Source organism: Aquarana catesbeiana, linkage group LG03 (genome assembly GCF_042186555.1).
Source record: "Aquarana catesbeiana isolate 2022-GZ linkage group LG03, ASM4218655v1, whole genome shotgun sequence".
NCBI lineage: Eukaryota > Metazoa > Chordata > Amphibia > Anura > Ranidae > Aquarana > Aquarana catesbeiana.
This window is the reverse complement of record NC_133326.1, coordinates 675577990-675596400: the sequence shown is the minus strand read 5'-3', so window position 1 is coordinate 675596400 and position 18411 is coordinate 675577990. Positions and strand designations below refer to the sequence as shown.

Below are 18411 nucleotides of genomic sequence, written 5' to 3'. Positions count from 1 at the left end.
ATACAGCTTCAAATCCATGTCAAGGACTTATTTAATGTTATTTTATTTTAGTATGTGATTGTTACAAAACTGTGATGATTTGACTAATGATATATTGTGGCATGCACTTAGTTTCATTTTTAATAAAATATTTTCTTATCTTTTAAAATGGGTTGTTGTTGAATCCTTATTATTTTATACATTATCTTAAAAGTTTTGTTACTTTTTGAAACAGTTGCACGTAAGTGTCACACATATGTTTTTATATTGTATATTATCTCATATATAATTAGAAAATACTGTAGTCATTTGTTCAACAATTACATATTGGAATGTCATCTGGGTCTAAAACAGCAAGATTTTTTGTTTCCATAACATTTTATTGAAAGAAACATTGGAGACTCCCAGAGATCTTCCTAACATCTTTCAGAAGCAATGCCAGCATCTACATATCAATAGACATTTCCAGATCCAAGGAAACATGTGGATGCTGTAATTGCAGCTTCAATTCCATGTCAAGGACTTGATGTTATTTTATTTTAATATGCGATAAAAAGCTAAGATTTTTTTTTTTTTTTCATTATAGGTACTTATAAAGTGCTGTCAATTTACGCAGCATTTCACATATATATATTGCACATTCACATTAGTCTTTGCCCTCAAGGAGCTTATTATCTAAGGTCCCTACCTCACATTCATACATACATACTAGGGCCTATTTAGACAGGAGCCAATTAACCTACCTGCATGTCTTTGGAGTTTGGAAGGAAACCAGAGTACCTGGAGAAAACCCACACAGGCACAGGGAGAACATGCAAACTGATGAATTAACTAATGATATATAAGTTTAATTTATAATAAAATATTTTCTTAAAATTTAAGATGGGGTGCTGTGCCGTCCTTATTATATTATAAATTATTTTAAAAGTTTTGTTACTTTTTGAAACAGTAGCATGTAAGTGTCAAAAATATGTTTTTATATTGCATATTATCTCCAAAAAAAATAAGAAAATAGTAATTCGTTCATCAATTACATATTGGTATTTTATCTGTTTCTAAATCAGCAAGATTTTTTTTTGTTTCCATAATATTTTATTGAAAGATTTTCATACGTAAACAAAAATGACAGCACATGCACAATTTTAGTTGCAGACAGTGTTGTGAACACCAGGCAAATCAGACATATTTAATACCAGTTTAAGTACATTTTATGATAATATTTTTTTAGAAGCCCACTACTAAAACAAATACATTTTTATTGACTAACTTAATTCTCATTTGATTTTCTATCTATCATATATATTAGCTAAGAAAAATAAACATTTTATTTTATTTTTAAATTTAATTATTTTAATCTAATTAATTAAATTGCTACAAGCACTGTATTTAACTTGCTCTTATGAAATTCTGTTTATATAAGACAATAAAAATATAAATTATATTAAAAACCAAAACATTACGGACTACTATATATAATGTTTTGGTTTTTAACTTAATGTTAATTCTTAGTTGGAAATTTTAAACATACATAAAGGTGTGATAAATAACTTGCAGGTGAGGTGACAACTCATACAGTAGGGGAACATCAAACCTGACTTTCCAATGCACAGATTTACATAATAATTCCTGTTTCTGAGCTGTAACGAGTCAACTTTAGGGTGAGGCACCCAAAGAGCATCAAAGGATACAGTTCCCCTTTATAGCAACTTCAAAGGACTGTGTGGGTTTCTACCTCAATACTGGTCCAGGTCCATTCCCCATTTCTTTTGGAATAAAAGTTGTCTAAGGGCCCCAGTCCCTCATTCCAACAGAATTAAGTAAGGTGAGCAGACATGGATACTGAGCTGGACCAAATTCTCTGCACTGTGCTTTCTCTAGAAGAAGACTATCCAACAATGTCTCCTCCCCTGAGGTTCCAGGACAACTTCACTAGCACTCCATGCATCTCTCCTGATGGTTTCTTACCTACAGAAAGCCAAACTGATCTACAAAACTCCTCCACCCTACAACAAAATCTGCTGGAAATGTATACCCTCTTGGGGCTCCAACAAGAAGCACGGGCCAAAAAATACGTAATCTCCAAGGAGCCTGCAAATAAGGACACCATTATTCAGAATCCATTAAAAAGTAAGTTATCTATCTATCTATCTATCTATCTATCTATCTATCTATCTATCTATCTATCTATCTATCTATCTATCTATCTATCTCGTTCTCTCTCCTTATCTATCTCTTTGTCTTGATCCAATTTTACTTCTCTAAGGAAAATATTTATAATAGTACATTTTTGAGATGTCAATATGTTTATCAATTTGAATTTTTATTTAGTAAAATGTTTATTATTGTTTTTTTATCTCCTAAATCGGGTTTTCATGATGTTTGAATTTCCTTGTGCTTATTTCTAGGAAAGTTGGAAGAAGATGAGTATGAAAGATGCAAGCAACCCAGAGTCAATATTGAGGATTTCCAGAACAGCAACCTCAAAGCACAATGTAGAAAGAGGACAAACTTCAACGAGGAGCAGACTGCCTTCCTGATGAATGAGTTTGATCGTAACCCCTATCCAGACTTCACAAAGAGGTGCCATATTGCCAAGATAACTGGGATTTCTGAACCCAGAATACAGGTAAAAACCTATTTCCTTTTTAACAAAATAGTTTATTTAGTATTAAGTTGTTGCATATTACACTATTTTAAATTTTACAGTCTAGTCACTTAACTTTTTGTTGTATATTTGTTTGTTTTATACGTTTTAATGGGAATTAACAAAAATTTTCCTCTGCAGTAACACATTTGGTTCTCCTCCTCTGTTGGGGTACCACTTTTTCTAAAGCCGGACCTGTAATTCCAGATTTCATACCAGCTGCCACCTTCTGGTGAAATCTGGAATTGTGGCCTGACAACTGAGAATACAGTTCTGTGTCAAATGTTTATATGTCTGTGATGCTTCAATCATTTAAGTAGTGTACATAACAGCTGTATGAAGGAGATCTGTATGTGTAGGAAAATTATAAAACATATTCACTCATTTTCTACAATATACCTTTCAACATTTTCTGTCTCTTAAAAAATGTTGTTGGTCCTGCCAGAAATCCAGTGATTACTTAGCTTTCTGTAGTGATCTGCTAAGTTTGCACTAAAATCTTAACCATTGTTATCAGCCATGCCCAGTTCATGTCTGTAAATGACGGAACACATCCCATCTGTGTTTTGGAGATAAGGAGAGGGAGATATGTTTTGTAGGTGTAACACAGTTCTTGCCTTAATGTGACAACACTGCTCCTTCAAAGATATGGTACAGCAATCAGTGTGGTCATCCTATGACAGGAAGTGTGTTACTGGCTGGATCACCAGATGAACATAGAGAAAAAATGTCCTGAACAAATAAAACGAATGAAGCCATCACATTCCAAACATCCCCTAGTTCAGTGATGGCAAACTACGGCACCCCAGATGTTTTGAAACTACATTTTCCATGATGCTCTTGCACTCTGCAGTGTAGTTGAGCATCATAGGAAATGTAGTTCCAAAACATCTGGGCTGCCAAGGTTCACCATCACTGCTCTAGTTGTGCAAGTCACTTTTGATCCCTCTGGTGATAACCTTTTATACAATAAACATTAATTTTTTTTACATTACAGTATATATATGATTAATGAGAATATATTTTTACATGTTGCAGGTTTGGTTCCAGAACAGAAGAGCAAGACATCTCTCAAAAGATATGAAATCCCAAAGCGCCCAGGGTAGTCAGTTCTCAACTCCCAGAGATCTTCTCAACATCTTTCAGAATCCATACCAGAACCTACAATTCGATGGACATTTCCAGATCCAAGGAAACATGTGGATGCTGTAAATACAGCTTCAAATCCATGTCAAGGACTTATTTAATGTTATTTTATTTTAGTATGTGATTGTTACAAAGCTGTGATGATTTGACTAATGATATATTGTGGTATGCACTTAGTTTAATTTTTAATAAAATATTTTCTTATCTTTTAAAATGGGTCGTTGTTGAATCCTTATTATTTTATACATTATCTTAAAAGTTTTGTTACTTTTTGAAACAGTTGCATGTAAGTGTCACACATATGTTTTTATATTGTATATTATCTCATATATAATTAGAAAATACTGTAGTCATTTGTTCAACAATTACATATTGGAATTTCATCTGGGTGTAAAACAGCAAGATTTTTTATTTCCATAACATTTTATTGAAAGAGACATTTGAGACTCCAGAGATCTTCCTAACATCTTTCAGAAGCAATGCCAGCATCTACATATCAATAGACATTTCCAGATCCAAGGAAACAGGTGGATGCTGTAATTGCAGCTTCAATTCCATGTCAAGGACTTGATGTTATTTTATTTTAGTATGCGATAAAAAGCTATGATTTTTTTTTTCCATTATAGGTACCTATAAAGTGCTGTCAATTTACGCAGCATTTTACATATATATTGCACATTCACATTAGTCCCTGCCCTCAAGGAGCTTACATTCTAAGGTCCCTATCTCACATTCATACATACATACTAGGGCCTATTTAGACAGGAGCCAATTAACCTACCTGCATGTCTTTGGAGTTTGGAAGGAAACCAGAGTACCTGGAGAAAACCCACACAGGCACAGGGAGAACATGCAAACTGTTGAATTAACTAATGATATATAAGTTTTTTTTTTTTAAATTCTTTATTTATCATTTTATATGAATAACATTGCATTCCCCTGCGGGGATAATTCTTCAAACATAACCACTTTAAAATCTATAACAAATGACATGATGTCCCCTCCTACCCTCCAACCCACCCTCCCCTTCCCCCACCCCTCAGGACCATGCTCATCGAGGAGAGAGTGCTTACACAGTTATGCAATTATGTTGGGCTGACAATCTCCTTCAAATAATCCCAGGTTCCTTTAAACTTAATCCAGGCAGCCCATTTCCCTGAGTACTCCTCTTCTTCGGGTTCGACTCCTCCCTTGTCTAAACGCTCAACGTTATATACTTAGTTGAGGCTGAACAACCATTCTCGAGTACAGGGCCTCGAGACGTTCATCCAGTTCAGCGATATCTGTCTCTTAGCTACATCAAGCATAATAGGGATCAGGGAGGTTTTGTAGTTCTTTACCAAGTCCGAGGTCCCATGGAAAAGACAAACCCATGGGTCCTCTACTATTACTTTCCCTGTGATGACTTTTATCAAGCTTAATATTTTTTTCCAGAAGATTTTTATGATAGGACACTACCACCAAATGTGGGCCATTGTTCCTAAGGTTGGACAGCCCCTCCAGCAAGTGTTTGATTTAGTCCTATCCGTTTTGCTAACCCTGTCTGGGGTGGCGTACCATCTCGCAAGGCATTTAAAGTGGCTTTCTGATCTTCTGGTGTCCACTGCTACGTAGTGGACCATCCTCAAGATCTTTTCTATCACAGTTTCACTACATTGAGACCTCAGTTCCTGTTCCCACTTTTTAATGTAAGGAGGTACCTCCAGTTCCTCCTCAGATCCCAGGATCTTATATATTTGCGTTATTACCCTTCCTGCCTGTTCCTTTACGCAGAGCTGCTTGAAAGGTCTGAGCTCCTCCATACTCCTGAGAGGTTTCGGAAGTCTCTCGATAAAGTGGGAGAGCTGAAGGTACCTCCATCTATTCATTACCCATAGATTGGGTTCTATACTTAATTCTGAGAAAGTGCGAATTTGCCCCTTGTTTAAAAAGTGATTCAATTGTACCAAGTCACCCTTCAACCAGTTCCCTCCCACCTCCCTCCTCCCTGGCTCAAATACAGCATTATCTTTCATGTGTATCAGTGGTGAATTGTATGACCATTTGTTCTTATTGTGTATCCTATCCCAATGTTTAAATGTGTTAAGCGTTAATAAAGATGTGTGAGTGCTCAGTGCTCTAAATTTTGGGGGATTCCAGAGTGCCTGTCCTAGATTTGTGTCACTCAAGAAGTGCTCAATGTGAACCCAACGTTTATCCGTGTCTTTTTTGTTCCATTCCGTGATCCTAGACAGCACTACTGCGCTGTAATATCTATTGAAGTCCGGTAAAGCGATTCCACCTTTTTTCTTCCCCCTACTTAATACTGTAAAGGCAATGCGTGGTTTTTTGCCCCCCCAAACAGCCTCGCTTATTAGCCTCCTAAGGGCTTTTAAATAGTATCCAGGTAAAGGAATGGGCAGCATCTGGAATTTGAACAGGATCTTGGGCGTTAGACTCATTTTTATCGCATTGACTCGCCCAAACCACGAAAGGGGTCTGGCCTGAAGTCTTCTCACTTCTCGCCTGGTGTCATCTAACATAGGAATAAAGTTTTTTACAAATAATCTATTAGAGGTATTGGCTAATTTAATCCCCAGATATTCCATCTCCTCTTTCCAAGGGAAAGGGAAGACAGCAGCCAAGTGATTTTTTTCTTGCTTACTTATGTTGATATTCAAGCATTCAGATTTGCTGGAGTTTATTTTAAAATTCGAAACTTCTCCATATTTTCTAATAACCTGAAGTAAATTGGGGAGGGTTATTCTAGGATTAGTAATAAAGAACACAATATCGTCGGCAAAAGCCGCTAGTTTATGCTCCTCTGTTCCGACCCTTATGCCGCCGCAGTCCGCGTTGTTACGAATGGGCAGACAGCAGCGGCTCAAGGGTCAGAACAAACAGAAGAGGGGAGAGGGGACAACCCTGCCTTGTTCCATTGAACATCCTGAAGGGCTTTGAAATCGTCCCATTTACTCTCACCATCCCTGCCGGGTTACTATATAGGACCTTGACCCAGGAAACAAACCTCTGGCCGAACCCCAGGGCCTCCAAAGTGTTCATCATGAACCCCCAGTCTACCCCGTCAAAAGCTTTCTCAGCATCAACTGACAGGAATAGAGCTGGGGGCCCACCTTGTTTACATACTTCTGATAATAAGACCGCCCTAACCCCGTTGTCCCTACACTGTCTCCCATTAACAAAGCCTGCCTGATCCGGGTGCACTAGATTTGTCATTTTCTCTTTAAGCCTATTCGCTAAAACTTTTGCGCATAGCTTGACATCTGCATTCAGAAGGGAGATTGGTCTATAACATGAACACAACCTAACGTCCTTCCCTTCCTTCTGAATTAGGGTAATTGTGGCGGTTAAAGCTTCCATTGTCAATTCGCCTCCTGTTCCGAGGCCATTCCAAAAACGGCATAGCCTCGGGACCAGGATATGTTTCATTTTTTCTAAGTAGAGAGAGGTGAAGCCGTCTGGGCCTGGACTTTTCCCCTTCGGAGAATCCCTTAATGCTGCCAGGATTTCCTCTTCTTCCAAAGGTTTATCCAGTAAGTCACTATCATCAGCTGACAGGCCCCCTAGTCCTGCCTCCTTCAGGAATTCCTTGCTCCTATCTAAACGAGAAGTGTCTCCTGCCCCCCGTTGCCCTATCGAGTATAGATCCCTGTAATATTTTTGAAATTCCTCTGCTATGGCGTTGCTGGTCACTCTCACTGCCCCTACTTTACTGAGTATTTTCTCTACGTAATTTCTACTTCTTTTTTTCCTAATAATCTTGGCCAGATGTTTACTGGGCTTATTGGCCCAGAAGTAGTTGTTCCTAGTTATAGCATTTATAGCTCTCTTGGCCTCTAGGTCCATCATATCTCTTAACTCCTCCCTCTTGGCAACCAATGCATGGTAACCATCTAGATCTTGGCCCTTTGTTTTTTTGTGTGCTTGTTCCAAGGAGAAAATTTCCTCTATCAACTTTCCTCTTACTTCTCTTTTCTTTTTATTCAAACCTGCACCTATTGAAATCAGAATGCCCCTTATATAGGCTTTATGTGTGTCCCATAATATGGCTGGTGACACATCCCCCGTATCGTTTGTCTTAAAGAAAAAGTCTACTTCGTCCTGTAATCTCGCCACAGTTTTGGGATCTCTCAGTAGATCCTCGTTCAATTTCCATGAGCAGAGTCGCCCTTGCGCATCTGGTATTTTAATCCGCATCACGAGCGGGGAATGATCGGACAGGGTCATTACTTCTATTTTTGTTTCTTTAATCCAATCCAACAGACTGTGGTCTACAAAAAAGTAATCCAGTCTGGAGTAGGTCCCGTGCACAGGGGAGAAGAAGGTGTAATCTCTCTCATTGGGATGCTGGAGCCTCCAGACATCCATTAACTGACTATGATATAGCTTGCGCCTGATAGCCCTGAGTGACACCTTCCCTGTCTCCTGGGCACGGGACGTACCATCCAGCTCCGGGTCTAGGCAAAAGTTTAAGTCCCCTCCCAAGATCACTTCCCCCTCTCCAAACTCAGACAGTTTTTTCAATATCTGACCCAGAAAAACCGTGGGCTTCTTATTAGGACAATATACGTTCACTAGGGTGACCAATTTAGGTCCTAGTTTGCCTTTTAAGAAAATTAAACGACCATCTGGGTCTATCAATCTTTCTCTTAGGGAGAAGTTCGTGACCTTTGAAAGTCCAATGGCAACTCCCCTCGACCCCCTGTCGGGGGAGTCTCCATAGAACCACTGGGGGAACCTAGCAGAGAAGAGCCTTATTCTAGTGTCAAGAGTCAAATGTGTCTCTTGTAGGAAAATTACGTCTCCCCTCAGCAGTTCCAGCTCTTTTAATATTTTATGTCTTTTACAAGGCGAGTTTAGCCCTTTCACGTTGTACGAAATGAGTTTAAGTTCCAGCATAACTGGGGGTCTGCTCTTCTGTCATATCCCCACCTCCTCCAAGCACGTCCTGCAGTGCCCCCCCACCCCCCTTCCCCCCCCCCAATGCCCTCCCACCCCCCTATCCCCCTGCCTCCCCCTCCCCCCCCACCAGTGGTGGAATTAACACCCTGAGTCCCCCGGTTTGGAACTTCTCCCATTCCAATCTTCGGAACTCCCTCCCCAGGGTGAAGCTCCAGCGAAAGCTCTAGCGTCTATCCTCCCTCCCAAAGGGAGAGAGTGTATGAGGTGTATCTTGTCTCCAAAATACGGTGGGACCGCCTCTAGTTTTCCACCCCCACACCCCACCAGGGACAACAATCAGCAACTCCCCCCGGCGCCACCATCAACCCATGCTTTTGGCTCAAGACTCGAGGCCACCCTCTTACACAAAACCTGCCCCCAACCCCGCCCTAAAGGGGAGAGGGAGAGGGGGGGGCGGGCCGATGGGGAAAAGACAAGATGGGGGGGACAAAAAAAAAAAGGAAGTTCTTCTCCCCTAACCGCCCCGCACCCCCCCCCCCGACAGGTCAAAACATTTTAACATTTTAGCCCTCAAGGTCTCTCAATCAATTTAACCTGAGACATATCCGGGATGGGAATACCCAGACTGTCGCAGAAGTCCTGTGCCTCTTCCAAATATCTCATCCTGCTTGATCTACCGTCTTTTAAAACTATCAGGGATGTTGGAAACCCCCAACTATATTTGAGATTAGCTTTCCTTAGCTGCTCCAAAATTGGTCTCATCTGTCTTCTACGGGCGAGGGTTCCTGCAGATAAGTCGGAAAATATCTGTAGCTCTTTGTCTTCAAACGTTATGGGGGGGCTCCCTTTAATTTCTTCCATATTCTCTCCTTGTCTTCGTATTGGTGGAATTTAACGATCACGTCTCTTGGAGTGTCTTGCTTTACATGCGGAGGCCTTCTTACTCTGTGCACCCTGTCTATCAAGATGGGCTCTTCTTCTTGCTTTCCCATAATAGGGTTAAAGATTTTCTTCATCTTTTCCCCTAGGTCCTCGTTTTGTTGCTCTGGGATTGACCTAATGCGCAAGTTTTGTCGCCGACTTTGGTTCTCCTGTTCTTCCATCCGAAATACCATGTTGCGGTTTTCATTCTGCAGTTTGCTGACTTGATCCTTTAATTCGGAGATTTCTTTGGTTTGGCGCACTGAAACTTCCTCTACCTCCTCCACCCGACGCAGAAGGTGCCCCATATCTGCTCGGACATTAGATATTTCAGTTTTTATCACGTTTTCTAGCTTAGTAAACATTTCAATGAGTTCTGTTTTACTTGGTAATAGCGCCATTATCCTTTGTTCTTCCGCAGAGCTCCAGGCAGACGCCCCCTCAAAATCAAGTTCTTCACGGGCTTTGTCCCCCTGACCCCCTTTTTGCTTCTGTTGCTGTTTCTTTTTGTCCTTTGACCCTGGTTGTTTCGTCTCCATACCCGGGCTTTTGGTGCTTACTTCTTTTAAATATTTTTTTATGGAACTGGTGTTAAGACTCACTCTGGTGCTCTGGGGTTCAGTTGTTCGCGTTGAGCGGCCTCTCATACTTTCGCCTTTGCCTGCCGTTTTCAACTACCCCTTGTTTGAGACTGTTTACCCCGGGCCAGATCTCCACCCAAGGGACTAGGTTTATCCTACTGTTATAACTTCCCTGTAGGGCTAGATGGCAGGGCAATCTAGATGTGGAGGGGGGAGGGGGGGGAGAGTGCCTCACCCCCCTGGTCCGTCTATGTAACTCAAAACTCTGGTCGTCCGATCGGCTTGATGCCGGAAAAGGGTTGGTCACCCCCTCAACCGGCTTCGATATAATTTGCAGGGGGGTTGTGCTAAGGAAGGTTCATACGGTCCTCCGGACCTGACACCGCCCTCCCCCGGAGCTCCCGGGGTGAGCGGCTTCAGGGCCAGCAAAAAAAAAAAAAAAAGAATGCTGACATAAAGTGTGCGTTTTATTTTTCCTTTTCCCTTCCTTTCTTCCTCCCTCCTCCTCCTTTTTCCCTGCCCCCTCTTCCCCTCTCCCCCTCCAATAAGAGTAGCTCTATGGGACTTTACAACAAAGTGTCGAGGGGGGAAAATATATGTGGAGAGCTTGGTTTTGGCCAACTTTTTACTGCCCAAAGAAGGAAGATATCAGTACACAGCCATGTTGAGAAAGTCATATATCTTCCAGCTTTTCTCTTTTCCCAACGGATAACCTCGCTCTTTTAATCACAGGAGAAAACACAGTTCAAAGTTCAGGCAACTTTCAGTATTCATGCTGCTAGTAGGACATGGGTAGCCGAGGTTGTATTATATACATTACGTCTTTTCATACCTTGTCTCTTTTATCGACAATTTTTCGGTCTGCGACAAGTGCAGCATGGAATTAGGCAGAAAAGTTGTTCCCTACCGGTGAGAAGGCGCGTTGCTGCTACCGGATTGGGGTCCCCTGCCTCTGGTCCGTTCACAGTGACCAGCTTCCAGGAAAATCACCCTCCGGCGATACTGATTGGTGGCTCCGAGCCCGGTCACTGCTCCTCCGCTCGGGGGGGGTCCCGCAGGTGAAGCCTCCCTCTGTTGCGTCCGCGGTGGGGGGGCAGGGGGGGGGACGGGAGGCGAGGCGGTCTAGGCCAGAGGACGGCTGAACCACCAAGCCCGGTCCACGTCTCTGCGGTCTCTCACCCAGCGAGACATCTGGACGCTCTGTCTCTGAACCTCCGCCAGAGCTGACGCTGGGCTCCTCCCTCGTGCAGACGTCACACGCCCATCACCTGATCCCCTCGGTGAAACTCTTGTGGTTAGTATTTTGAATTTGATGATATATAAGTTTAATTTATAATAAAATATTTTCTTAAAATTTAAGATGGGGTGCTGTGCCGTCCTTATTATATTATAAATTATCTTAAAAGTTTTGTTACTTTTTGAAACAGATGCATGTAAGTGTCAAAAATATGTTTCTATATTGCATATTATCTACAAAAAACATAAGAAAATAGTAATTTGTTCAACAACTACATATTGGTATTTTATCTGTTTCTAAATCAGCAAGATTTTTTTTTTGTTTCCATAATATTTTATTGAAAGATTTTCATACGTAAACAAAAATGACAGCACATGCACAATTTTAGTTGGCAAACCAGCAGGCAAACCAGACAGATTTAATACCAGTTTAAGTACATGTTATGATAATATTTTAAGAAGCCCACTACTAAAACAAATACATTTTCATTGACTAACTTAATTCTCATTTGATTTTCTATCTATCATATATACTATGACTATAACATTTCATTTTATTTTTAAATTAAATTAATTAAGTCTAAATAATTAAATTGTTACAAGCACTATATTAAACTTGTTCTTATGAAATTCTGTTTATATAAGACAATAAAAATGTAAATTATGTTAAAAACCAAAACATTATGGACTACTATATATAATGTTTTGGTTTTTAACATAATGTTAATTCCTAGTTGGGAATTTTAAACATACATAAAGGTGTGATAAATAACTTGCAGGTGAGGTGACAACTCATACAGTAGGGGAACATCAAACCTGACTTTCCAATACACAGATTTACATAATAATTCCTGTTTCTGAGCTGTAACGAGGCAACTTTAGGGCGAGGCACCCAAAGAACATCAAAGGATACAGTTCCTCTTTATAGAAACTTCAAAGGACTGTGTGGGTTTCTATCTCAATGCTGGTCCAGGTCCATTCCACATTTATTTTAGAATAAAAGTTGTCTAAGGGCCCCAGTCCCTCATTCCAACAGAATTAAGTGAGGTGAGCAGACATGGATACTGAGCTGGACCAAATTCTCTGCACTGTGCTTTCTCTAGAAGAAGACTATCCAACAATGTCTCCTCCCCTGAGGTTCCAGGACAACTTCACTAGCACTCCATGCATCTCTCCTGATGGTTTCTTACCTTCAGAAAGCCAAGCTGATCTACAAGACTCCTCCACCCTACAACAAAATCTACTGGAAATTTATACCCTTTTGGGGCTCCAACAAGAAGCACGGGCCAAAAAATACGTAATCCCCAAGCAGCCTGCAAATAAGGACACCATTATTCAGAATCCATTAAAAAGTAAGTTATCTATCCATCCATCTATCGATCGATCGATCTATCTATCTATCTATCTATCTATCTATCTATCTATCTATCTATCTATCTATCTATCTATCTATCTATCTATCTATCTATCTATCTATCTCTTTCTCTCTCCTTATCTATCTATTTGTCTTGATCCAATTTTACTTCTCTAAGGAAAATATTTATAATAGTACATTTTTGAGATGTCAATATGTTTATCAGTTTGAATTTTTATTTAGTAAAATGTTTATTATTGTTTTTCTATCTCCTAAATCAAGTTTTCATGATGTTTGAATTTCCTTGTGCTTATTTCTAGGAAAGTTGGAAGAAGATGAGTATGAAAGATGCAAGCAACGCAGAGTCAATATTGAGGATTTCCAGAACAGCAACTCCAAAGCACAATGTAGAAAGAGGAAAAACTTCAACGCGGAGCAGACTGCCTTCCTGATGAATGAGTTTGATCGTAACCCCTATCCAAACTTCACAAAGAGGTGCCATATTGCCAAGATAACTGGGATTTCTGAACCCAGAATACAGGTAAAAACCTATTTCCTTTTTATTAAGTTGTTGTATATTACACTATTTTAAGTTTTACAGTCTAGTCACTGAACTTTTTGTTGTATATTTGTTTGTTTTCTATGTTTTAATGGGAATTAACAAAAATTTCCCTCTGCATTAACACATTTGCTTCTACTCCTCCATTGGGGTACTACATTTTATAGATCGGGACCGGTAATTCCAGATTTCATACCAGCTGCCACCTTCTTCTGGTGAAATCTGGAATTGTGGCCTGACAACTGAGAATACAGTTCTGTGTCAGAATGTTTATATGTCTGTGATGCTTCAATCAATCAAGTAGTGTACATAACAGCTGTATCAAGGAGATCTGCGTGTGTAGGCAAAATATAAAACATATTCACTCATTTTCTACAATATACCTTTCAACATTTTCTGTCTCTTAAAAATGTTGTTGGTCCTGACAGAAATCCAGTGATTAGCTTAGCTTCCTGTAGTGATCTGCTAACTTTGCACTCAAATCTTAACCAATGTTATCAGCCCTGCCCAGTTCATGTCTGTAAATGATGGAACACATCTCAACTGTGTTATGGAGACAAGGAGAGGTGTTTTGTAGTCATAACACATTTCTTGTCTTAAGGTGACAACACTGCTCCTTCAAAGATATGGTACAGCAATCATTGTGGTCATCCTATGAAAGGAAGTGTGGTACTGGCTGGATCACCAGATGAACATAGAGAAATAATGTCCTGAACAATTAAAAGGAATGAAGCCATCACATTCCAAACATCCCCCAGTTCAGTGATGGCAAACTGCGGCACCACAGATGTTTTGGAACTACATTTTCCATGATGCTCATGCACTCTGCAATGTAGCTGAGCATCATAGGAAATGTAGTTCCAAAACATCTGTGCGGCAAAGGTTCGCCATCATGGCCCTGGTTGTTCAAGTCACTTTTGATCCCTCTGGTGATAGCCTTTTATACAATAAACATGAACTTTGTATACATTACAGTATATATATGATTAATGAGAATTTATTTTTACATGTTACAGGTTTGGTTCCAGAACAGAAGAGCAAGACATCTCTCAAAAGATATGAAATCCCAAAGCGCCCAGGGTAGTCAGTTCTCAACTCCCAGAGATCTTCCCAACATTTTTCAGAATCCATACCAGAATCTACAATTCGATGGACATTTCCAGATCCCAGGAAACATGTGGATGCTGTAAATACAGCTTCAAATCCATGTCAAGGACTTAATGTTATTTTATTTTAGTATGTGATTGTTACAAAGCTGTGATGATTTGACTAATGATATATTGTGGAATGCACTTAGTTTAATTTTTAATAAAATATTTTCTTATATTTTAAAATGGGTCGTTGTTGAATCCTTATTATTTTATACATTATCTTCAAAGTTTTGTTACTTTTTGAAACAGTTGCATGTAAGTGTCATACATATGTTTTTATATTGTATATTATCTCATATATAATTAGAAAATACTGTAGTTATTTGTTCAACAATTACATATTGGAATTTCATCTGGGTGTAAAACAGCAAGATTTTTTGTTTCCATAACATTTTATTGAAAGAGACATTTGAGACTCCAGAGATCTTCCTAACATCTTTCAGAAGCAATGCCAGCATCTACATATCAATACACATTTCCAGATCCAAGGAAACATATGGATGCTGTAATTGCAGCTTCAATTCCATGTCAAGGACTTGATGTTATTTTATTTTAGTATGCGATAAAAAGCTATGGATTTTTTTTTTTCCATTATAGGTACTTATAAAGTGCTGTCAATTTACGCAGCATTTTACATATATGTTGCACATTCACATTAGTCCCTGCCCTCAAGGAGCTTACATTCTAAGGTCCCTATCTCATATTCATACATACATACTAGGGCCTATTTAGACAGGAGCCAATTAACCTACCTGCATGTCTTTGGAGTTTGGAAGGAAACCAGAGTACCTGGAGAAAACCCACACAGGCACAGGGAGAACATGCAAACTGATGAATTAACTAATGATATATTAGTTTAATTTATAATAAAATATTTTCTTAAAATTTAAGATGGGGTGCTGTGCCCTCCTTATTATATTATAAATTATCTTAAAAGTTTTGTTACTTTTTGAAACAGTTGCATGTAAGTGTCAAAAATATGTTTCTATATTGCATATTAGCTACAAAAAAAAATAAGAAAATAGTAATTTGTTCAACAACTATATATTGGTATTTTATCTGTTTCTAAATCAGCAAGATTTTTTTTTTGTTTCCATAATATTTTATTGAAAGATTTTCATACGTAAACAAAAATGACAGCACATGCACAATTTTAGTTGGCAAACCAGCAGGCAAACCAGACATATTTAATACCAGTTTAAGTACATGTTATGATAATATTTTAAGAAGCCCACTACTAAAACAAATACATTTTCATTGACTAACTTAATTCTCATTTGATTTTCTATCTATCATATATACTATGACTATAACATTTCATTTTATTTTTAAATTAAATTAATTAAGTCTAAATAATTAAATTGTTACAAGCACTATATTAAACTTGTTCTTATGAAATTCTGTTTATATAAGACAATAAAAATGTAAATTATGTTAAAAACCAAAACATTATGGACTACTATATATAATGTTTTGGTTTTTAACATAATGTTAATTCCTAGTTGGGAATTTTAAACATACATAAAGGTGTGATAAATAACTTGCAGGTGAGGTGACAGCTCATACAGTAGGGGAACATCAAACCTGACTTTCCAATGCACAGATTTACATAATAATTCCTGTTTCTGAGCTGTAACGAGGCAACTTTAGGGCGAGGCACCCAAAGAACATCAAAGGATACAGTTCCTCTTTATAGAAACTTCAAAGGACTGTGTGGGTTTCTATCTCAATGCTGGTCCAGGTCCATTCCACATTTATTTTAGAATAAAAGTTGTCTAAGGGCCCCAGTCCCTCATTCCAACAGAATTAAGTGAGGTGAGCAGACATGGATACTGAGCTGGACCAAATTCTCTGCACTGTGCTTTCTCTAGAAGAAGACTATCCAACAATGTCTCCTCCCCTGAGGTTCCAGGACAACTTCACTAGCACTCCATGCATCTCTCCTGATGGTTTCTTACCTTCAGAAAGCCAAGCTGATCTACAAGACTCCTCCACCCTACAACAAAATCTACTGGAAATTTATACCCTCTTGGGGCTCCAACAAGAAGCACGGGCCAAAAAATACGTAATCCCCAAGCAGCCTGCAAATAAGGACACCATTATTCAGAATCCATTAAAAAGTAAGTTATCTATCCATCCATCTATCGATCGATCGATCGATCGATCTATCTATCTATCTATCTATCTATCTATCTATCTATCTATCTATCTATCTATCTATCTATCTATCTATCTATCTATCTATCTATCTATCTCTTTCTCTCTCCTTATCTATCTATTTGTCTTGATCCAATTTTACTTCTCTAAGGAAAATATTTATAATAGTACATTTTTGAGATGTCAATATGTTTATCAGTTTGAATTTTTATTTAGTAAAATGTTTATTATTGTTTTTCTATCTCCTAAATCAAGTTTTCATGATGTTTGAATTTCCTTGTGCTTATTTCTAGGAAAGTTGGAAGAAGATGAGTATGAAAGATGCAAGCAACGCAGAGTCAATATTGAGGATTTCCAGAACAGCAACTCCAAAGCACAATGTAGAAAGAGGAAAAACTTCAACGCAGAGCAGACTGCCTTCCTGATGAATGAGTTTGATCGTAACCCCTATCCAAACTTCACAAAGAGGTGCCATATTGCCAAGATAACTGGGATTTCTGAACCCAGAATACAGGTAAAAACCTATTTCCTTTTTATTAAGTTGTTGTATATTACACTATTTTAAATTTTACAGTCTAGTCACTGAACTTTTTGTTGTATATTTGTTTGTTTTCTATGTTTTAATGGGAATTAACAAAAATTTCCCTCTGCATTAACACATTTGCTTCTACTCCTCCATTGGGGTACTACATTTTATAGATCGGGACCGGTAATTCCAGATTTCATACCAGCTGCCACCTTCTTCTGGTGAAATCTGGAATTGTGGCCTGACAACTGAGAATACAGCTCTGTGTCAGAATGTTTATATGTCTGTGATGCTTCAATCATTCAAGTAGTGTACATAACAGCTGTATCAAAGAGATCTGTGTGTGTAGGCAAATTAAAAAACATATTCACTAATTTTCTACAATATACCTTTCAATATTTTCTGCCTCTTAAAAAATGTTGTTGGTCCTGCCAGAAATCCAGTGATTACTTAGCTTCCTGTAGTGATCTGCTAACTTTGCACTAAAATCTTAACCAATGTTATCAGCCCTGCCCAGTTCATGTCTGTAAATGACAGAACACATCCCATCTGTGTTATGGAGATAAGGAGAGGTGTTTTGTAGTTGTAACACAGTTCTTGTCTTAAGGTGACAACACTGCTCCTTCAAAGATATGGTACAGCAATCAGTGTGGTCATGCTATGACAGGAAGTGTGTTACTGGCTGGATCACCAGATGAACATAGTGAAAAAATGTCCCGAAAATGAAGCCATCACATTCCAAACATCCCTTAGTTCAGTGATGGCAAACTGAGGCACCCCAGATGTTTTGGAACTACATTTTCCATGATGTTAATGCACTCTGTGTAGTGTAGTTGAGCATCGTAGGAAATGTACTTCCAAAACATCTGAGCGGCCAAGGTTCTCCATTACAACACTAGTTGTTCAAGTCACTTTTGATCCCTCTGGTGATAACCTTTTATACAATAAACATGAACTTTTTATACAGTACAGTATTTAGATGATTAATGAGAATTTATTTTTACATGTTACAGGTTTGGTTCCAGAACAGAAGAGCAAGACATCTCTCAAAAGATATGAAATCCCAAAGCACCCAGGGTAGTCAGTTCTCAACTCCCAGAGATCTTCCCAACATTTTTCAGAATCCATACCAGAATCTACAATTCGATGGACATTTCCAGATCCCAGGAAACATGTGGATGCTGTAAATACAGCTTCAAATCCATGTCAAGGACTTATTTAATGTTATTTTATTTTAGTATGTGATTGTTACAAA

At 38.8% G+C, this 18411-nt stretch overlaps 3 protein-coding genes across 3 annotated transcripts; all 3 read left to right on the top strand.

The window, feature by feature from the left end:
* Positions 1 to 1811: 1811 nt before the first annotated feature.
* Positions 1812 to 3835, top strand: LOC141134097 (homeobox protein siamois-like). Its single transcript, XM_073623683.1, has 3 exons — positions 1812 to 2106; positions 2385 to 2605; positions 3662 to 3835. The coding sequence occupies exons 1-3, from the start codon at positions 1812 to 1814 to the stop codon at positions 3833 to 3835; spliced, it is 690 nt and encodes a 229-aa protein (XP_073479784.1).
* An 8631-nt stretch (positions 3836 to 12466) lies between these two features.
* On the top strand, positions 12467 to 14512 carry LOC141134096 (homeobox protein siamois-like). Its single transcript, XM_073623682.1, has 3 exons — positions 12467 to 12761; positions 13084 to 13304; positions 14339 to 14512. The coding sequence occupies exons 1-3, from the start codon at positions 12467 to 12469 to the stop codon at positions 14510 to 14512; spliced, it is 690 nt and encodes a 229-aa protein (XP_073479783.1).
* Positions 14513 to 16298: 1786 nt separating this feature from the next.
* Positions 16299 to 18343, top strand: LOC141134094 (homeobox protein siamois-like). Its single transcript, XM_073623681.1, has 3 exons — positions 16299 to 16593; positions 16924 to 17144; positions 18170 to 18343. Exons 1-3 carry the CDS (start codon positions 16299 to 16301, stop codon positions 18341 to 18343), a joined length of 690 nt encoding a protein of 229 aa, XP_073479782.1.
* The last annotated feature ends 68 nt before the right edge of the window (positions 18344 to 18411 follow it).